The 19599-nt window shown below is 35.1% G+C and overlaps 4 protein-coding genes across 4 annotated transcripts; all 4 read right to left on the bottom strand.

Moving 5' to 3' along the window:
* Nucleotides 1-6831: 6831 nt before the first annotated feature.
* On the bottom strand, nt 6832-8094 carry F4822DRAFT_443397 (uncharacterized protein; the record flags this gene model as incomplete). Its single annotated transcript, XM_051463106.1, has 2 exons — nt 6832-7916; nt 7983-8094. The coding sequence occupies 2 exons, from the start codon at nt 8092-8094 to the stop codon at nt 6832-6834; spliced, it is 1197 nt and encodes a 398-aa protein (XP_051314139.1).
* A 3948-nt stretch (nt 8095-12042) lies between these two features.
* On the bottom strand, nt 12043-13614 carry F4822DRAFT_243737 (uncharacterized protein). The gene is made up of 3 exons (XM_051454337.1): nt 12928-13614; nt 12808-12860; nt 12043-12692 (listed from the first exon to the last, which is right to left on the bottom strand). The coding sequence occupies exons 1-3, from the start codon at nt 12997-12999 to the stop codon at nt 12071-12073; spliced, it is 747 nt and encodes a 248-aa protein (XP_051314138.1). The 5' UTR covers nt 13000-13614; the 3' UTR covers nt 12043-12070.
* A 540-nt stretch (nt 13615-14154) lies between these two features.
* Nucleotides 14155-15503, bottom strand: F4822DRAFT_243613 (uncharacterized protein). Its single transcript, XM_051454336.1, has 4 exons — nt 15425-15503; nt 15222-15250; nt 14740-14944; nt 14155-14688 (listed from the first exon to the last, which is right to left on the bottom strand). Exons 3-4 carry the CDS (start codon nt 14893-14895, stop codon nt 14407-14409), a joined length of 438 nt encoding a protein of 145 aa, XP_051314137.1. The 5' UTR covers nt 14896-14944; nt 15222-15250; nt 15425-15503; the 3' UTR covers nt 14155-14406.
* An 837-nt stretch (nt 15504-16340) lies between these two features.
* On the bottom strand, nt 16341-18217 carry F4822DRAFT_243504 (NADP-dependent alcohol dehydrogenase C). Its single transcript, XM_051454335.1, has 4 exons — nt 17975-18217; nt 17742-17866; nt 17038-17686; nt 16341-16982 (listed from the first exon to the last, which is right to left on the bottom strand). Exons 1-4 carry the CDS (start codon nt 18043-18045, stop codon nt 16730-16732), a joined length of 1098 nt encoding a protein of 365 aa, XP_051314136.1. The 5' UTR covers nt 18046-18217; the 3' UTR covers nt 16341-16729.
* Nucleotides 18218-19599: the final 1382 nt, after the last annotated feature.

Below are 19599 nucleotides of genomic sequence, written 5' to 3'. Positions count from 1 at the left end.
TGATATAAAATATCTATATTTTATAAATTTATTAATAATAATTTATATGTTATTATATTCTTCTTTAATTATTAAATATTATAATTTAGATAATTTAATAATAAAATCTTATATAATAATATCTTATAATATATTTGGAATTTTGATAGATTATAAAAATTTATATAATTTATATTTGATTTTTTTAATTTTATTATAAATATTATAATTTAAAATAATCTTTTTAATTATTTCCTTAATTCCTAGAAAATCATATATCTCTTATAATTATATAATTATTTTAAAGATTTCTAAATATCTATATAAAAGATATTTATATATTTTTTATATAAATTTTTCTTATAATATTAATAATATGTAGGTTTTTTTATTATATAATATCATATTTTTAATAATAAAATCTTATATTAATAGAGTATCTTTAATTTATAAGATTTCTTTTTTAATCTTTTATTCTTATTTATGTTAAAATTTAATCAAATATATAATCAATAATATTAAGGTATTATTAGATATTTCCTAGAATATTACCCTTTTTTCTTTAATCTTCTTAATATTAAGATCTTTTAATCTATTAAAAATATTTACCTAAATATTTTCTTTTTTTTTAATATGGTAGATTTTAAAGTTAAAATATATAAAATTATTTATCTATTATAATTATTTATTATTAAAAATCTTAATAATTATAAAAGATTTAAAATCATAATGATTTAAATAGATTTCTAAAGATTTAATAATTTTTAATATTTATAATTTTTATTTTTTTAATATTTAATAAATAATTATAAATTTTTAATTATATATTTTATATCTTATTTTTAATCTTTTAAAAATTTTAAAAAAATAAATAATTAAATATTATTTTTCATTATCTTTTAATTATTTTAATATTATTCCCATTATTTTATTTAAAACATTAATATATAATTATTTTTTTTTATTTAAACTAAATAACCTTATTATTAAATCTTTTATTATAATTTTCTTTATTTTTTAAAATGATTTTTTAATTTTTTATATTTATTTAAAATCTTTTAGATTTTTAATATATATTATAATTATTATTAATTCTATAATTTTTTTAAAATCCTTAATTAAAACTTTATTATAATTATAAAAACCATAAAAGATTTATATTTTTATAATAATTTTTAAGATTAATTATTCCCTAATTATGAATATTTTAGATTTCTAAATTTTAATTTTTCTTAAAGAAATTATATATTTAAAATAATTAAATTTTTAAATAAAAAAGTTATTTTTATTTAGATCTATAAAGAATTTAATTTTTCTTAAGGTCTTAAATATTTTATATATATCCTTTTTATATTATTTTTTGATTTTTAAATAAATTAAAATATTATCTAAATATATGAAAATATTTTTTTTAAAGAATTATCATAGAATATCCTAAATTATTTATTAAAAGATAATTAATATATTTATAAGTTTAAATAATATTATTAAATATTTAAAATAATTATATAATATTTTAATAATTATTTTCCATTTATTTCTTTTAATAATTTATATAAGATTAAAAATAAATTTTAAATCTAATAAAATAAATTATTTATTATTATCTATTTTTTCTTTTAGATTTTTAATATATAATAAAAGATACCTATTCTTAACCATAATCTTATTTAATTATTAATAATTATAAATATTCTTCTATATTATTTCTTTTTCTTTATTTAGTTTTAATATTCTATCTTTATTCTTCTTAAATATTTTATTAATAATTTTGATTTTTATATAAACCTTTTTATTTCCTTATTTTAAAATATAATATATAAGGTTTTAGATTTATTTTGATTTAATTTATAAATTTGGTATAATTTTAGATATTCCCTTTCCTTTAATATTATCTTATGATTATATTAATTATATTCTGATATATCCATATCTATATTTAGATTATCTTGGAATAATTTAAGAAATATTTTTATATATTTTTCTTTAATTTTAATTTATTTTTAATTATTTAATTTTTTAATATCTATATATTATATTATAAGGTATAAAGGTATAAAATATTCCTTTATAAGATTACCTATTTATATTTATTATAATTATTATTTTAATTCACTTAAATCAGCCTTTTTCCAATATTTAGAGGTTAAATCTTTTTTTAATTTATTCTAATAAAATTAATTTTATATTTAGTCAATTCTTAGGTTATTAATTCTAAACCATATTTTCCTTAAAACTAATTTATAATTTATATTAATAAAATTAAAAAATATTAACTTTTGGTATCCTTGGATTAAGATAGAGAAAACTATAGTTTCTTTTTTGATTTTTCTTCCATTATAGATAATAAAGTTTTTATTAATATTATTAATTTAGTAAGATATCTTTTTTTTTAATATAATATTCTATATATATTAACCAATCTTATATAAATCAAATTAATTATATATCCTAAATTAATCAGGATATTAAATTTATATCTTCTTTATATTATCTTTATAATTAAATAAAATCCCTTAACTATTCTTATTGAATATATTAATTTAATCTTGTTTGATATTATTTATAAGATCTTTAATAATTTTTCCATTATATTCTATTATTTATTAATTATATTAATTATTTTTTATAATAGATTTATTAATTATTTGGTTTTTTTTTAAAAAGTTATTATTTTATTTTCTAAATATTATATTTCTTTTTGAAATTGATTAATTATTTTCTTATATTATAATAATATTTATTTATAATATTTATCTAAAATAATATTTAAATATTAGATTATTTATTTTAGATATTTATAAATAGATTTAATTAAAATAATTATATCTTATTTTTTTTTATAAAATATTATATAGAAGATTTTATATATATTTTTATAATATTATTATATAAATTCTTAATTCCATTTATTTTTGATTATTTTTTTATAATCTAAATTTTTAAATATATTTAAGATAAATAATTCTAATATTCCTTATTTTTTAAATATTTTTTTAATAATGATTTTATAGGCTTTTTTATAATTTTATTTCTTATATTTTTAGGTTTATATTTTATTATTTTTAAATATATATTTTGGATTTATTAAATTATTAAAATTATAATAATAATAATTTATTTATTTAATTAATTATATATAATATATTAATTCTAATTTAAGGATTTAATTTTATTTTTTTTTATTATTAAAATCTTATTAGTTTTATATTATTTATTAATATAATTATATTTTATTAAAATATATTAGAATAATGTTTTTATCTAATAATAATATAATAGAAATATTTTAATTATTAATTTATATTAAAAATATTATTTTTCTTTTTATTTTTCCTTCTATATTCTAATTTATATCCCATAATGGTTTTTATTTTTCCAAAGAAGAACTAGATTTTTCTAAAAAAGTATTTGTTTTTTCTTTTTTAAAATCCTTTATGTTTATTATATTAAGATTCTATAATTAATTTATTTAATCTATAAAACTTTTCATTTTTGTTTATTAAATAATTTTATCATAATCTAATAATAAACTTTCCTGTTTTTTTTCTTTTTTAATAATGTTAAATATTCTTAAGGTTAAAGATTTTAATATTATTATTATTATATTAATTAATCTTTCTTTTAGGATTTTTAGTTATTTTTTAGGTTTTTTATATTGATTTTTATAATATCTTATTTCTTAATAATTATAATATTTGATTTTATTTAAATCTTTTTTGGATTTCTTATCATTATTGATTATATTTAAGTTCTAAATTTTGGCTGGTTTTCTTTTTCCTTAATTTTTTATTATTTTAAAATCTTTTTTTTTTATTATATTTCTTATATAATTTATTATTATAAAGAATTATTTTAGTTATATATTTATTAATAATAAAAGATTATTCTTCTTTAAAAAATTTATTCTTTACCTAAATAATTATTCCTTTATAAAGGTAGTTAAATTATATATCTTTAGATAATTATTTTATAATTATAAATTATTTAAATTCTATTATATAAAATATAATTTATTTTTTTTATTTAAAGTAATAAATGATCTTTTATATTTTCTTTTTTTTTAAATAATTTGCCAAATATTATTCATATTTTATTTTTAAAATGTTCATATAATTCAAAAATATATTAAAATTTATCTAATTTTTCTTTAATAATATTGAAATAATTTTCCAAAATAGATTAAAATTATATAAATATAGTTTTATTTAAGAATTAAATAATAATAAATATTTATTATTCTTCTTATAATAGATTTTCCTTATAAAAAAATAGATAAAGTTTTATATATATAAATTAATATTTTACATCTAAAATTCCATTATAGATTAATAAATTTATTAATTTATATTCTTTAATAAGTAAAAAAAAGATTATCATTTTTTTTTTTTTTAGTTAAGGATCTTTATTTTTTTTTTCCTTCTTATTTTTATTATTATTATTATTATTATTATCTAAAGGTCTAGGGGATGTTAATTATTAAAAGATTCTTGATAAGGATCTTTTAAAGGCCTTTCTTAATCTGGCCTTCTTTAAGGCTAACTTATTTTTAAGTTTTTTAATTTTCTTAAAGGCAATCACTATTCTGGCTTGCCAGTTAAGGATCTTTTTTTCTTTTTAATTATCCCTTCTTATTCTAATATTGATTTCTTCTTACATCTTTAATTCCAGGATTTATAAATATGTCTTAAGAGATATTATTTTATTAATAAATTAAAATATTTCTTTTATTAATGTTGGTAGGTACGTACGTAAATGAAAGAACAATATAACAAGTAAAGCAAAGTAATGGGGGTGAGACGATGTGTATTATGATGTCTAAGGAAGAAAGGTCTATCTACTTGAGTAGGCAAGAAGGTAACCTACTTAAAGGGAATTATGATGACTAAGTAGATCACGTGTCCTTCACCTATGCAACCATCAATTAATAATAAGTTTTAAATAATATGAATAAATATAGATATTTTGGGTAATAATAGATTAGACTATTATAAATTACCTAAATCTTCATTTTAAAATTCTTTTTTATCTAATTTTTTTTTATTTTCTAGGTTAGGGTTTATTAATTTATTCCATATTTAATTATAATATTTTTTAAAAGATAATTCTTAAAAAATATAAAGATTTTCTATTTTATCTTTAAAAATTAATAAAATAAAAGAAGATTTAATTAATAATAATAAAGAAATATCTTATAGATGGTTTATATCATTTCTTAACCTAATATTAATATTAATTAAAAAATTATTAAAATATAATAAACCTATATCTTAAAAAGATATAATTATTATTAAATTAATTAATCCAGGGTTTTCTTAATTTAAAGATAATAATATTAATAATAAATTAAATATATTTTATTTATTAAAGAAGTTTAAAATTTTTTTATTATATTTAAAAGAATAATTTTAGATTAATAATTAAAAAGTTATAGAAAGAATGATTAAATATATGGGAAATATCTATAATTATATAATTATTTCTTTTTTCTTTCCCTTTCTGAGATTATTGTGATATATTATAATATGTTGTAATGTATTGCAATGTATTGCAATATGTTGTAATATATTGTGATGTATTGTGATGTGTTGTGATATGTTGCATCTCAGTATATCAAACCGGAGTTTAGCCGTGATAGGTTGCCTATGCTCCATCCCTTGTGGTCCGATAAGGATCCCTCATGGCTGGTTTGTAACATTATAATTAATTATAATATTTCCATTTCTTAAGTTTTTAAATAATTATTTATCAGTTAATTTATTAATTACATTATTTTAAATTATTTAATACTTTATGTTACATTTAATCATCAAGTAATCATTAAATTAAAAGCCACGGCGTTACACGGCAGAACGGCCTTAAGTTTACCCGGCACTTACCCGGCACTAAGCCACAAGTAGTAAGGCATTGACATAAGCCATTAGGGGGGGACGTTCCCTCCCAACTGACCCACAGACCTATGGACCGGATTTACAATAACCGGAAACTTCTACTACCTTGATTGGCTTATCGGATCGGAAGATCCTCTCTCCTCTCTCCATTAAACCCCCTGCTGTGGCGCTTCGCGCCCTCTCATTGGCTGTAAAGGTGGGGACATACCCAATTAGGCATGTAAACACAGATCAATTCAATTACCTTTAGAATTTTTGTCAATGCTTTTCGGCCAATAGACCCACCTATTTATGGCTATGTACCCAATAAAAACGATCCCGACCCCCAGTCGCATACCCACATAACGAGGTCCTGCAGCCAATCAGAGCTATGGCACAGGCCATAATGCGCACCGGGATTTACTTTCCTATTTGGGACGAGATCTCCCATAGAATTTAAATTTTCGTATAATAACCTTTTGTAAACTCAAGGCACTCAATCCAACACCCAGAGTAACAAATCACAATCAGAAAAAAACCCTCGCAAGTGCTACAGACATATAGGAAATTATGCTATGGGAGATGTATCTGACTAGCTAACCACCGAATGTTGCTGCCCGTGAATGTGACTAAATCTTCCTCCTGCTCGGCCGATACGTTGACCTACTAAGATGCCACTGATACTATGAAATAAGGAAAGGGGGAAAGTGGACGTAATCGTCCTAACATCATGAACCGGGACTGCAGTAAAGCTAAACCTTCCGTGATATCCTCAAGAGGCCGTGCCCTCTTTCATTAATAACCCTGCGAGAAAAATCCGTACTCCGTTGACTTTGGTATGAACGCCGTATCTAGTATGGTCCGTGGAAAAGATGGGAACTAGAGAACATGTTAGTAATATTCCATGTGAAAGTAGATATCGATGGAGGAAACTTACAATGCAAGTACTTTTGATGGTGGTGGTACAGGTAAGAAGATCGAACTACTTGAAGATCTTCTTGAGGCCGGAAAAGATGGACTTAAAGAACTTCTTGACCTTGTTCTTCTTCTGAGTGCCGGGGAAACGGGTCAAGGAGATGCCGTAATGGGCCTCGAGGGCTGCAATGATGGGCTTGGTAGAGGCGTCGACGATTCCGGGGAGCTGTTGCTCAAGGACTTCTGCAATCATACGCGGGAGCATGTTGACAATAGTCTGAAGGAGAGCGACTTGGGCGGTCATTGCGGTGATGTTGCCGTTAGTGGAGTTCAGAAGGGTGCCCATCGAATTGAGGTTGTTACCGAGAGAGTGAACATGGCCGTCGATGGCGTTGACGTGCTGGCCGATGGCGTTAAGGTGCATGATGTGACCGTCCATATCCTTGATCTGACCGTCCATATCCTTGATCTGACCGTCCATATCCTTGATCTGACCGTCCATATCCTTGATCTGACCGTCCATGCGCTTCGCGCGCCCGTCCAAAGTTTGATCCATTGCGAAATCGATCATTCCGAAGACATCCTCCAGAACAGCCTCAAGGTCAACTCCATGTGCTCCACCTGCGAGAGTACCCTTCTCGCCCATCTCCTTGATAACACCTCGGATTCCGCGAAGAAGTTCTGCCATGTTCTGGCCAACAGTCTGAGTCGCGGCCGAATCAGCAGAACTTGACTTCACAGCATAGGCAACGGCGTGCTGGACTATGTTGTAGAGCTTAGCTTCGGCACCGACCCCCTCCATCATGGAGGAGACGTGAGACTGGACACGTACCGCCTCGCTTTCATCAGCCGCGATCTTATCACGGTCTCGAATCTCGCGGGCGATACGAACCTGAAGCTCAGCCACTTCAGGTTGTTCGGTCCAGTTCTCACGGGGCGTGGTGCCACGGGCTTCAGTTAATTCGCCAAGACGGAAGTAGTCCTCAATAGTAGCTCTGATATTGTGACTGGCAGCCTTGGTACGAGGGAAGATACCTTCGGCACGAGCCTTGGCTAGTTCAGCTCCCATCTTGGTGATCTCGTCAAAGGTGCAGGAAATGGCGATGCCGTTGTAGTCAATGACAATACGGCCATCCTGGACACCACGAGTCGCTAAATGGCAATAGTTAGTAATGCTATAATTCAATCGGGGCAGATTGATTGGGAGGTGGGACTTACCGGATTCCATGTCGGCGGCGAAGGTAGCATCACCAGACATATCAACGGCTGAATCGGGAGCCTCGCCCGTGTTGTGATTGTAGTGCCTGTTTGCGTTGGTCAGCATCGGCATGGTCAAGAGAAAGCAGGCAGGGTGTAATTTTTTTTCTCATTGAGGGAAGAAAAGAAAATGAAACCACGAAGAAAAAAAGAAAACTTACGACATGTTGTCGGAGTCCAATCGTCTGCGTACGCTACGAGTTGGTTCAGTGATTCTAAATACCTGTGGTGTTTGATTAGTATTTGTAGATGAACAATTTTTGGGTGGGCGACGAGGCAAAGAAGGAAAAAAATCAATTGAAGTATATGAAGGAGGGAAAAAATAATGGAAGGCGAAGAGGGAAAAATTACTGAGACAAAATATTTTTTCCTTGCTGAAGGATGGCGCGGGTAGAGTCTGGGTGTTGGTGAATTGGAATGGGAGAAGTGTATTACGAGAAGAGAGATGATTAGAGAAGTAGAGCGATGGGTGGTGCTTAAATGAAGAGGAAAAATAGTAGTGATTTGATCTTGTGAGGATGTGTGTGATTTTTACCTTTGGAGAGGGAGAAGAAATAATAGATGGACGTGTGTGTGTGTGTGTGTGTGATGGAAAGGAAGGAGTATTGATGGAGAAGTAGAGTGGTGGACTGTTGACAAGAAGGAAAATAGTAGTAGTATGATTTGGGAGGGTGTGTAATTTTTTTACTTTTGAAGGGGAAAAAATAATAGACAAATTCGTGTGTGTATGTGTGAAGGTAGGAAATATTTAGAAGAGACGAAGAAGGGAAGAAGTTATGATGATGGGTGGGCAGAATTATCAGTGGGGGGAGGGTGTAGTGGTGAAGAGGCAGTACCAAAACAATGGTCGGGTACGAGGGTTGGAAAAAAATAATGGTGGGCGACGAGTTGAAAATTGGTGGGTGACGGACCATAAGAAAAGAGAAGTTGGGTTGAAAGTTGAAGAAGATGATGGGTGAAGAGTTCGAAAAAAAAATATGAGTGACAAAAGTTGTAAGAAAATATCGGTGGGCGAGGAGAGTTGTAGAGAAGGTTGACTGGTGATGGAGATGGGAGGAGGATGTGAGTAGAGAGTGGGAGAGATTGTAGAAATATTTCTCGTAGAGAAAAGTGAATATGTTTTACTTACTGGATCTGCCTGACTACCAGGCGAGGTGTCAATGGGGGTGGTTGTAGAAATAATGTGAAGATGTGAGGTGTTGAGAAGTAGAACTTGTTATTCGAAAAAATGACAACAATGGTGAGGGTAGAGGTGGACTTGACCAAGTACGGCAAAACAATGTAATAAAATATGTGTGAAGGGCTGGGGACAATGATTTTTGGGAAGATCAAGAGTCCATGATTTCTGTGCTGTGCTGTTCTTGGTTGTGGTCTGGGAGGAAAAAAAAGAGAGGGAGGGCAGATATTTATATGTGAGAAATATGAGGGAGTGGGTCCAGATATTTTGAACTGCGGTGGGCGACGAAGTAATTATGTACATACCTTCCTCTGAATTTGTTATTGGTTGGCTGGTGCGTAATTCGCGTGTAGTACCTGTCGTAATGGTACTGGAGTGCGGGTTTGATTTCTCGAGGCAGGCAATAAGGCCAGAGTAACTTAAAGTCGATTTCGTACGAGAAGATATTCTGACCTGTAGAATACTGTTAAGTTGGAGATTGTATGAAGATCTGAGTTGTAAAATTGAAGTAGAAAGCCTGCGCAGGTCGATGTTTATATATTAAATTCCGAATCGAAACGACCTCACTAGGTGGTCAAAGCTACCAGTCTACCGATATCTACTAAATCTGGCCCCGCCGTGCTCTTTCCTTTATTGAGTATCCATAATGAGCATCATTGGATGTTTAAGCCCTTCAGTATGCCGGGATACCTATGTTAGGCAATACTAAAATATCTACTATTATTAATTCCATAATTGCTCCAAGGCTAGTCCCCTAGCTAGGTATCCACGATAGGATAGAAATAGATCTCCAATTTGCGCCATTCTTCTATGACATCTTTGTTAAGCATCGCACGTAAAGAAGCTATCGTATCCGAAAGTTCTACCTGTCTAGACACGTTAGTTGAGGACACTGGACGAAGATATTCAAATCTAAGAGTTTGCTAACCGAAAGAAAATTAAAAAAAAAAAAAAAAAAAAAAAATCAACCATAGAATACAATGAGTCATCATCCCAATGTCCTATTATTTTGATCCCAAAGATTACTCCATTATGTCGATTCTGCTAATAAGGTTCTCAATCGTGTACCTAGTTGCTCCTGGAGGGTTGCGGCTCAATTGGTGGACGTCGAAATTAGCGTAACACTCCACTAAGACAGTTTGCTAGCCTGTAACCTTCGATCTGACCAACCACGTACGTTCTAATTTACCCCAGATCCCGCCGTAGATAGCACTGTAGATCTCTTGGCAGCCCGGAAGGTACGCCCTAAAAGCCTACCGTTAGGTACCTAAGTAGGTAGGTACCCGCCTGTAGTACCTGCCCATAGCACTTGTGCATGGACCATATATCACCCGCGCGTCGCACCTTCCAATACATCTACGTGAATACATGTGGGGCTAACATTATGAGGTAAACCCGTTTCCATCCTATGACTCTTTCCTTCCATAAAATTCAATACCATCCCTAAAATGGCAATTGGACCAATAATATCTCATGGAATAACCATATCATAGTAGCAACTGCCTAATTCTCACCGAAATAGACCGAAGCCATAGCAGTGTACCTTGTGTTAGTGGTAGCGCATTTTGTACTTCTGCTGCTGGTACCTAAGTATGCTAGCAAGAAATGGGATCAATTGAATGACTATTTTAAATGACTCGATTAGAACTGTATTGAGCATAGATATTGTTTGGTGGAGGCGTCTATCTTTGTTCTCTCCTTGTCTCCGTTTTCAAGCAGCATCGGCTACTTGTTGCGTACTACCGTCTAGTTCCACGGAATCGGATCATATAATTTTTTTTCTCATTTTCGTATGTTTCTTAGAGCCGCTAAGCTATGGGATAACTGTTATGAATGACGTTGTAGAGACCCAATAGGTTCTAAACAAATTAAGACTCAAGTCTATCCACTAGAATCGATGTGGTGGTGGGAAGCTAACGGCTAGCAACAAGAAAGAAGCTATTGTGATTACCATCCAAAGAGTATGAAGCCTTAGTGATGTAAATTTACTTGGGAAGCTGGGTCCCACTACATCTATCCCGAGTACGTTTGGTGTCGTTCGAAGCGTAACAATGGGTGCAGTTTACTTCTGTACACTATCTAAATATTCTAGTGGCGAGACCACAAAGCATGGGATGGATTTCGTACTCTCTTTCTTTCAACTTGATCAACTTGAAGAATCTATTGTAGTCTTAGGGCAATCAAGAAAAGTTCCTCGAATAAACTGTGAATAAGTCAACTCACAAGGGTATTCTTCATCCGACTCTTGGTAGATAGGAACTATGCTACACAAACTTTGGCATACCTCTTGATGTTCTGACTCCTAGATACGCTATTGTATAGCAAGGATTGTGGGTATGAAGTAATGTGCTTAGTCTAGTGTCTTTCTAAACCAATGTGTTTGCTATTGTCATAAAAGCGGTAGGTAGAGCATATGTGGTTCCAGAGAAGCAACTGCTTCATCCCATACCTAGGCTTAGATCCCCGTCCACAATGCGAAATATTCTCAGAAGCTAGGAAGACTCCGTAAGATCGCACAACAAAGAGTCATAGAGAGGAGGCAAAGATAGATATTATGGTAATAGTGGCACAAACATCTGCCCACTCGGACTCCATGAAGGCGGCACATGGCCGAAGGAAATAAGACACCGGTCTCAATGTGTGGAAATATTGTGTATTGCGAAAAAAACGATAGAACTAGCTTTTGCGATGGAAAGTCGAGCAGATATCCTCCCAATGATTTATCCCCAACCTATGTACCGAAACCGAACCTGCCTACACTACGTTAGCCCGAGTAAAATAACATAAATCCCAGTGTAAAACATACCACAAATGTAGAGAAGTAGAAACGGCAATTGTACTTCTGTAGATGTTGTGATATGTCGAGCTTTTCCTAAAGATATCCATGTGTGTCATGTGGGTACATCCAGGTGGCAGCGGGGAATCCGTAGGGGAGGGTATCATGCGACGTCGGCATCCTCGTCGAAGGCGCCGTTAGTGGCATCTGCTGAGGGAATCCCAGGTTAGCAGTGTAATCAATCGAATGGATCCCCGGGATCATCGGAGCAGGCGAATGTGAATGCGAGTGCGAGTGCGAATGGTGGTGGCCGCTGCTACCGTATGCTAGAGTATTCCTGTCATCGCGCCTCTCCGTAGCACTAACAACGAAGACTTCATCATCATCGTCATTTTGAGCATTGGTAGAGGATGATGTGGTAGGTTGGTCCATTAGGCCTGGTCCAGTAGCGAGCACGGCAGCAGTTGCACCGCTAACATTCTCCTGCTCCACTTTCACGGCGATCGAATCTTCGGTTTTGACTTCACCTTTGACCTCAGTCTTAATTGGCTCGTCGATGTCACCAGCATTCTCCTCGACAGTAGCAAGCTTGCGCTTCTTGTTCGGAGTGCGGGTCTTGACACCGTCCTTGGAATCCTTGGGCTCCTTCTTGAGGCCACTCAAGCCACCAGAAGGAGTGATTCCGTGGGCCTTCATTAATCTCTCGTATCGCTTGGCTCTAAAAAAAGGAAGAATAATGATTAGTGCGTGTATTGCTTTTTATTGAATGATAAGTGGACTTGGACTTGGTGGCGCAAATTAGCGTGGTGGGGGGTAAAATGGGAAATACATACGCAGCACCCTTGGAGACAATGTCGCACTCATTGGCAACTTCCTGGAAATCAACCTATTTAGATCAGTAAATATCTATAATAAATACATTTATGATAAAAAAAGAGGGCTAGGGGTCTTACTTTTCCTGCGGTTGAGTGCTTGATGCACACGATGAGGAACCTAAACTGAGAATCGATGTCGAGGGGTGGCATCTTGATATGGAAAGGGATAGACGATAGAGTCGATTAGATTGGTTCAAAAGTTGAAAGAAGAGTGGATGTGCAGATGTGAATGTTATGGCTGACACCGATGAAGTGTATGTTGTGGAAGTAAAACTAATATGATTGTTGGTCTAGAGAGGATACACAATGTGAAAGCCACGTCTAGTTTGGTGGAAAGGTGTGTCGATATTAATAGGGAAAGCCTTGATTAATGTTTTCTCCAGATGGCAGTTGTAATGCAAGTCTAGTAACAGAAGTAACAGAAGGGCCAGGGTGGCAGATCAGATCTACCGCTACCTCAAGTTGCCTTTTCTTTTTTTACTACCTAGGCAGGGAACAGCGAGAAGTGGGGTGAGAACTCGTGGGCTGGTAGGGTAGGAGTCTCTTGAGGCGTCTCTGCATGTAGCCAAAGCGAGTACTACGCGAGATTACGTCGGGATGTGGACAGGTCCAGGGATTCTGCAGACGGCCGGTGTCATGGCCATCTGATCAAATACGAAAATTCCTTTTACAACATTATGGCTATCTGTCAGAATCTGGTCTTTGAATGTCGTGAATAATCTAAGATAGGATTTTAAGAATAGCCATAAAGACAATCAGTGATGTTAGCCCTAACCTTTTTATTATTATCACATAAACTACCAAGGACTCTCTAGTTACCACCTTTATGATTAATACAATTACTTCTTGCATATTAGCAATCTTAAGGAAATAATATGTTAATATTTCTCGTGGCAAACAAACAGCTTACTCGCATAGCTAGGATATGACATGGCTAGAAAACGATTAGGACCAGGGTGTTTCTAAGCCCTGGTGGTGTGAACCACTTTGGGGGCCGGCTGCATTGTCTATCGTAAGATCTACCAGGATACCTAGGTATTTGGTATTATGCATGGGCTAGCGGGAGACGCAACTCGCAACGGTTCTCCAAGGAATCAAGAATCAGGCAGCCAAGTTCCCGTGCTTCCTGGCCATGTTCGTGAGATCCCGAGGGACAGCTAATGTCCTCTCCCAAGGTTTATAATGGGGCTATTTTCAAGGAGACGTCGCCTCTGTGGAGTTTAAACCCCTACGCACTATACCAACACACCTAGTAGATACCGTACAGATATTGCCATATATTCTTTGCACTCACGACTATTTCATGAGGTTGTTATTTTCAGGTGTAGGGGCATATCCGATATTTGATATATGATACCATTAATTCATCGTGTAAATGATCATTAGCTGCCCTTTAAAGAAGACCCATATCTATCATAGAGCTTAAAAGCTCGAAATCATCGTGGTAGGACGTTGTGTTATCTGACATGAAAGGAAAAAAAATTGAAAATAAGCGCAATCGTAATCATTCGTCCCAAATCCCTTCTCAACCTTGATCCCTCAAACTCAGGTGATAAGTTAGACAGTGGCGGAAACACCATGGCGCTTCATTTTGCCGTGGGAACTATCGGTCTCACTCTCGCTCTTGAGCGCATTTTTGACCTCGTCATCCGAGTCCTTCTTGACCCCCTTAACGTCAAAGTCATCATCGTCGCTGCTTGCAATCTTCTTGGGGCGGCCTTTCGCGCCACCCTTGACCTTCTTACTCCTTGGAGCCTTGGTGATCTTGGAAGGAGACTGCGAAGGGGTACCCGTGGGATGGCCAACACCAAACTTCTTTCGAACCTGGCCGAATCTCATCTAAAACCTGTCAGCTACATATCGTGGTTGGGAGTCGGACATGATACTTACTTTGGCAGTCGATACGTCGCGATACTCCATCTCAGCGGTAAATGCAGCCCAGTCCACTTCTACGCTCCTCGGAAGATGCTTGGATAGAGTGTAGAAGAACTTGTGATCAAATCCGGTGGGGTTTCCACCCTCATTTGCATCATTCTTGGGAGCCATAATTAATGTTTTTCGTAGTGGATAACCGACTACTTGTTGGGTATTTGTGCTATGGCAAATTGTTAGTCGTTGTTTTAGTAGGGAGGTTGCAGTGGGTAAATATCGACGTAGTTTCCGACTCGTGCTGTACACACAGCGACTTCGCTGGCTTGGAAAAAGGATAGAAGGGGTGTTGGTAGGAAATTATTATGGGTTAAATGAAGTGTAAGTGTATGTTAGCTCTCCTTATGGTAATGCGATGGAGATTGGTATGTCCGAGAGACGGAGAAGGATCTCAGGTAGAGATACCGATACACAGGAATGGCTATCGGAATGGTACGACTTACCTTGAAGATATTACGTTTCTGTTCTGCTTCTGCCGATTGGCACGACGGTTAGACAGAAATAAAAGAGATGTAGGAAACAAAAGGCTCGACGTCTTTTAGGCAAGGACGAAGAGTAGACCGCTGGAAGGTGCTTAGATATTTGCGCCTAACAAGCGCTACTATGTAGAAAAATGAGAGTAAACGCAAAAGAATCTAAAACTTACCAAGTTAAGGTCAAGCTGTGGTAATGCAATGGTTGTTGGTTTGCTTGAAGGTGCTTGGACGCTTGGGGCTGGTTATTTGGTTCGTTGTACCGGGGGCGATCTGAGATAGTAGGTTAGGGATGAGATATAGGTGTGAATATAGAGTCGGGAAATAGTGGTAGCAATGATATTGGTCAGGTATGAGCTTCCTCAACTATTAGTCCATAATATGAAGGCGGTTGCCATATGACTACGAGATAAGCAGGCAAACTTCACTATGTGAGTTGCTGTGGAAGCTGCCGTGAGCGCCGATGTATACGAGCTTGCTATGTAAGATATTAGCATGTAAACTTTTGCTATATCGTGGAAGTTACGATATAAGCTTGAATATCTCCCTCATAGGTAGGTACTAGGTAGGTAGACAGGCAGGAAAGAATATAGGGGGGCCACCTATTATCAGGTAAGTCACCCCAACAAAGGGGACCACTGTGTAAGCGGATGAGGACCTGCCTGTTCCCAGGCCATATTGCTGTGACTCAGCAACTATATAGAGAATAAATCAAAAAGATTTGACATACGCTTCTTCCCGTACACGACACTTTGACCAAATGAGAAAAATTGTGGCGTATTGTTGCACGGTCTGTCTTCAATATAGGCGTACTATTTCCGACCCTCTTAGGTGCCTAGGTTAGTTGGAAGCCACCCCCTATATTTTGTATATAATATCAATATGTTGGTACTTACGCTAAGAATGTTAATGATCACAATTTCTTGTCACTGAGAAATCTCCTTCAGCTTAATATTCGGCCAAATATGAAATACAAAATCATGATCCATGGGAGCACCCTCACAAACCAAACCACAGACAATCTATGTCCTTATATAGGCAAAAATCAAACTACAGACGATTCTAATAATTCTGCAAATCCAAGTACCTTACTATGTGTTCAGCTATATCTGCAAATTCAAAGAATCAATTTCAATTTAGGGCGCGTAATATGCGACTGGTCACTTCGTCAACAATCGGACACCCACATAATGATTAGCTTATCTAACCCCTTGTCTCTACCATCCCTCCCTGCCGACTACCCCAGTCGTAAGCCCCGGCCGATCGTCTCTGTAAGGATGACGGAGTACGATCAGAGCCCTAATAGCTGGTAGATCTGGTACTCGCTAATGAGCAGTCCCCACGGAAAAATTCGCCTTAAGCTATGGCCAAAACCTGGCCAAATCCGTCGCCTCGCAGCAAACCCATGTCGAAAATATTCTTTCCCATTCGGAATTTTATTAAGAGTACATTTGATTATCCTACACACCAACCTTCTTCTAGTGTTTACCGTAGTTTTCGTTGACCAGCACGTATCGGTACCGAGCCTTTCCATTCTCCATATCAACAATAGCCTGGTTAGCTTCTTCTAAGGGCCGTTCCTGAATCCAAGATTTGATTTTCTTGTCCGCTGCGAGTTGGAGCATCTCTCGGATTTCCCAAGGCGCGCCGGTCGCACTACCACCCACTTTGATGCCATTCCTGATCAACGTAAATGCATTAACGGCCGGTAGGCTGCCTCCGTCGGGAGCGCTGCATAAATGGTCAACCAAAATCCATTTCAATCATTTGGAAATAATCAACATACCCGACTTGAATGAAGGTTCCTTTCGTTTTAAGGAGAGAAAGGTAGTTATTCAGGGGCATCTTCTCGCTAGACACAGTGCAAATAATCAGATCCAGCGACAGTGCATGTTTAGCATGCCAGTCCCTGTCCTCGTCCGTAGCGATGTACTCATCGGCACCCAACTTCAGTACATCGTCTCTCTTGTCCGACTTCCTCGAGATTCCAACAACCTTGTCGACCCCCAATGCCTTAGCAAAAAGCACACCAAAGTGACCTAGTCCACCAACGCCGACAATACCCACACTCTTACCTGGCCCACAACCATTCTGCTTCAGGGGCGAGTAGACAGTGATGCCTCCACATAACATCGGCGCTGCAGTAGCTGAATCCAGACCATCCGGTATAGGGAAGACCCAATTGTTATTCGTACGATTGTAATCTCCATAACCACCGTAACTCTTTCCTTCGTTGTTGGGGTAGATACCGCCATAGGTACCCACCATCTCATTATGGCAATAAGACTCATTGCCACTACCGCAGTCAGGGCAGCTCTTCTTCAAACAAGTTCGAGCTTGCGCTCCCACTCCAACGCGGTCGCCAGTCTTGATACCTTTGACATTCTTCCCCACACGTACTGCCTTACCAACGATCTCATGACCCACAACACAAGCTGCGGAAACATTAGAATAAACATGAGTAGCCCAAAACTTGGACATGAACCTTACGGTATGGTGTTGGACTCCAACCAGACCTCAGTACATGTATATCAGAACCGCATATACCACAATGTGAGATTTCTATGTCTACATCATCTTCTGTCCATTTCTTAGGCTCATACTCGCCCCATTCCCTGATGAACGAGGGATATTAGTAATTATAACTTCATACAACATATGGGCATGTCCAAAAGCTGAGGGGATCCACGTCAAAATTTAAAAGGGGTAGTGATATTACGTACATTTTTCCATTGACAGAGTCCGGGGACTTCCCCAACCAGCCCTGAAATCTGGGAACGACTTGTGCTGTCATGTTGATATTTCAATTACAGTGGTTAGAGAGTATGAATTAATTTCAAAATATGTCAGCTGACGGTAGTCTTCAATTTTCGATTCAAGTGGTGGTTCAACAGACCTCTAAACCACCCCTATTGTTATCATAGATTCATCCCGAGGACTCAATATGAGTTTTTCATCCATGACGCGACCAACTTAGGACATTGGTAGGAAAATCCTCGTAATTATTTGAGATTATTATCTAGTCCAAAGTTAAATAACAACTATATTTATAAGCGCCAGTAAAATATATGACACTACTGAGTCGTTGAACCATCACCTACCTCATTATCATACAGATAATCGGCACCAACGTCTCTATACCGGACCTAAATCCGGGACGTTCTATAGGAACTCGCAGCAAGTGGATGAGGATAAAGTTCAATGCTGAACATCTCCAACTATCAATCAGAGTCCGGAAAAAGGAGCGCTGAATGACCGTATGAATTAATTAGCAACGTATAGTACGGCGGAGATATCGAAGTGGTCGACCAGAATATTATATACGTAATACTTCCCGTCAAGACGTTAAAACGTGGTTATACCAGTTTCAATTACTTACGGCTGCAGTAATTTCCTCGTGTAACCATGTAACGACGAGCTATGAGATTATTCAATCACCTACTTAGGTACTTGGGTATGCAAATTTGGCCAGTGAATGGAACTAGGCTGCCCAAGGGATGTAAATTCCATCAGCGTAGGCCTAATCATCATAATCAGTGCGACATGCATCCCAACGTTTCTAGGAATAACTTAACTTCGTCCAGGACTAATCTCAGTCTAGTCTGGGGTTTCCAGGTCCCTGTATTGAGATCACTACAAGTTCACACACCTGTGGGTACTAAATCCAAGGTACTATGTTAACAGCCCAATAAGTTACTTGGATGTTAATATCCCTCACTTGGATTTTCACCTTCACCTTGCAATGCCATGTAGGGCCTGGGATTAACAAAGCCCTATGCTATGCAACTGTACAGGCAGTTACATCCCTAATGCATGACCGCATGAACTGATTAAAGGCACATGACCTTGCAATTTTTTTCTATTGAGGTTGTTCACTGAGATGTCGATGAACTTGTAAAGTTATGCAGGCTGTGGTGGAGTACCGGACAAGAGTGTTGCGATTACGGAGGTCGTCGAGTTCGTAGCTCTACAGTACACTGTAAAATAGATAAGGAAATCGCCACAGAAGATCCAATATCATGGCGACCTACGTACATGGAAAGAAGCAAAATTTCCGGTACTTTCATATTGTGGTTCTCAAAACTTGGAGTGAATAGCTGGTGGCCGTATATACGGCTAAGTCGAAACTACTAATTTCTCGCCCATGAAGTTGACAATAAGGTCACATTCATCCATCCTCATGATGTGATAATACATTTCTCATGGTCTGGAAGTGCTATTCACCGGATGTTCCCCGAAGAACATTCATGTCGCTGTGCAAATCTAGACAACTGCCAAGAATGAGTCAGTTTAACACCCTCATGTGTTGAGAAGCCCCGCAACGTACTTGATAGGACTTTGTGACGGT

The sequence above is a fragment of the Hypoxylon trugodes genome, assembly GCF_022578975.1.
Source record: "Hypoxylon trugodes strain CBS 135444 unplaced genomic scaffold F4822scaffold_5, whole genome shotgun sequence".
NCBI lineage: Eukaryota > Fungi > Ascomycota > Sordariomycetes > Xylariales > Hypoxylaceae > Hypoxylon > Hypoxylon trugodes.
The sequence above is the reverse complement of the archived record's forward strand: the minus strand, read 5'-3'. Positions and strand labels throughout refer to the sequence as shown.